General features: G+C 39.8%; 1 protein-coding gene across 2 annotated transcripts in view; it reads right to left on the bottom strand.

The window, feature by feature from the left end:
* The window catches only part of LOC138006070 (uncharacterized), a 9,888-nt gene that overhangs the window by 122 nt on the left and 7,266 nt on the right, over positions 1 to 2,500 (bottom strand). The window contains exons 6-7 of one of the 2 annotated variants that reach the window (XM_068852229.1): positions 1,959 to 2,014; positions 1 to 423 (exon numbers count right to left, since the gene is read on the bottom strand). The exon at positions 1 to 423 is cut by the window's left edge and continues 122 nt beyond it. In XM_068852229.1, the coding sequence (XP_068708330.1) occupies positions 244 to 423; positions 1,959 to 2,014 (236 nt within the window). In that variant the 3' untranslated portion in view covers positions 1 to 243. The remainder of the gene's footprint in view (positions 424 to 1,958; positions 2,015 to 2,500) is intronic. The other variant, XM_068852231.1, reaches the window with a different exon arrangement.

The raw sequence follows: 2,500 nt of genomic DNA on the forward strand, positions 1-2,500 counted from the left end.
GTGGCCTTAAGTGTAATTTTCAGTTATTGGATCAACATTTCCGACCTATACTATTTGCTTACTGAGCAAGGAATACAACCATGAAGGCTAAAGAAGATTGCCCTGTTGCCTCTTGGGAGTGATATTCCAAGGCCTAAGAGGGACCACGAGTGGACACCAACGTGTAGTTTTCCCTTCAGAGTTAAAATGTTTTATTCTAAAGGCCTTCGAGAACGTTTGAAAAATAAATCTGTTTGTCAAAGCTCATGGGTCATCAGGCCTTGGTTCATCGTCATCGTCATCGTCTCCCGAAGCGGAAGCCTTTTTCATCACGAATCGTTTCGTTACAACAGCAATGGATGCTGTTCCAATCATTGCGCATGCAATTCCAACACCAATAGCGACAGCCAGGCCAGAGGACTGAGTTTTGTTGTCTAGCTGAGACTAAAAGAAACAATATCAATATAATTTTCACTTTTTTATAAAGAAAATAATTGCAACATATCGAGACTCGCAGGACTGTACAAACTCAAGTGTTTTAAGAAATGCAATAAATGCGAGGCATTAGGAAGATACAAGCTATTATGTAATATATCAAACACGAGAAGGAGTGTTTCATCGGATATCCAAACACCGTGAAGCGAGTTGAAAAACGAAACGAAAACCGATTTCGAGGTGGTTGGATATCTGATGAAACACTCTTTCGAGTGTTTTATATTGCTTCTTGGGATCAAAGTTGGCGACAGTTTAAGCTAATTGAGACCACATATCCAAACTTCCTTCACGGTAGTGATTTGTTTTGTTTTCGGTTAATGAGTTTGAGAATGACAAATTAAAAAAGGACGTGAAGCACTGTGATAGATCAATCACTGAAACGTTATTCACTCAACTCTTAAATTTAAAAAAATGATCTTTAAAATAAAAGTGTTTATTTATACACTAAAATAGATTGAATATAATTGCTGTCTTCTCATTGTTTTCATTCAAATAATTATAATAACGAGAATGATAATAATACCTGATTTGCTAAACGCCCTTACTCAAAGTCGGAGACTGAATTACTAAGGGAGTTTAAGCGTGCACGTTTTTGAGACGCGAAAGGAAACCGTAAGTGGGCTGTTTTCCATTTTAACTTGTCTGTTCACTACCACCTTTATATTTATAAGTATCTTTCCTCCATTAGGAATGATTAGCATAAAAATCCGTGGAACACCACCGTCCTGGCACGCAGAATGTTCTCTTCTGGTTGCCGTGCGCGTCTCAAAAACGCGCGTGCTTAAGCTCCCTAGTACTAAGGGCGCGGCTCGACGAGGTCGGACCGAAGGAGCTGTGCTGCCGGCTAGGCGATCGGCCCCTGAACACGACCCATGTATGACCTCGGAGCACAGCATCACAGACAGACGGAATAGGCTGGGATTCGATTTTGCTGAGGGAGGAAAACAGGCGTACCCGGAGAAAAACCCTCGGAATCAGATTGAGATCGACTGAAACTCAGCCCACATACGATCCAGGGGCCCAGAGTTGAGCCCGGGTCGCAGAGGTGGAAGGAATGGTTGACAACCACTAAGCCATCCTGACTGTCCATTCAGTATAGGACAAACACAGATATTTTCAGTTTGACGTCAAGTAATTAGGCTTGGCAACTTGTTTGTGACCTTCATTCACTAATCAAGGGAAGCCTGTATCTTCCATACTTGGAACGCCTTCTTTGAGAGATTCAGCACGCCCACTGTTGTAAAAGCCAATCAAAACAAATCGTCAAGGAAAATGAAATACTTTTCGCGGGAAAAACCTGTTCTTAAAATAAATTTACTCGAGAAAGGGTTGACCCAAGAAGACAGAGGTTCCTTTTAATGATCATGAGCTCCTGCTAAATACTAATATGAAGAATATTTTAGAACTGAATACGTCGAGCAGAGTGCAAAAACTGTGCCTGGCTTCCTGAGGTCATTCGGTTAACTAAATCCTGAAAGACTTACCTCGGTGAAAAGAGTTTTTTCAATGTCTTCACTTTGTGGAATTGCTATAGATCCACCTAAAATAATTACAACAATAAATTAAAGTATTACTTTTACGGAATTTAAATGCTTTTTTTCGTGTTCGGTATCATATTATTGATTTGGTTTATCATTTGGTAATGCTTGAAGTCTTGGTCATATCTACACAGTTTCGGCGAATAAAAAGGATTCCCCAAAACCTGTCTAAGAATGACAGTTCTGAGTAAAAACCTTTGCCCTAGTCATTGCTTGGCTCTCATACATGCATCTATAAACTTTATTTTAATTCGAATTTGAAAGAGCTATATAATGATGCAACAATGTATTAATATAAGGTATGATAATTAAAAAAGAAGGGGCTGGTTTTTGATGATGATGACGACGATGACGACGACGATGACGATGACGATGACGATGACGCTGACGATGATGATGATGATGATGATGATGATGATCAATAAGACGAGGAGGAGAAGAAGGGATAGGACTACACGCACGAGTATAACAATAACATGATGATAAAA

Source organism: Montipora foliosa, chromosome 6 (assembly GCF_036669935.1).
Source record: "Montipora foliosa isolate CH-2021 chromosome 6, ASM3666993v2, whole genome shotgun sequence".
NCBI classification, from domain to species: domain Eukaryota; kingdom Metazoa; phylum Cnidaria; class Anthozoa; order Scleractinia; family Acroporidae; genus Montipora; species Montipora foliosa.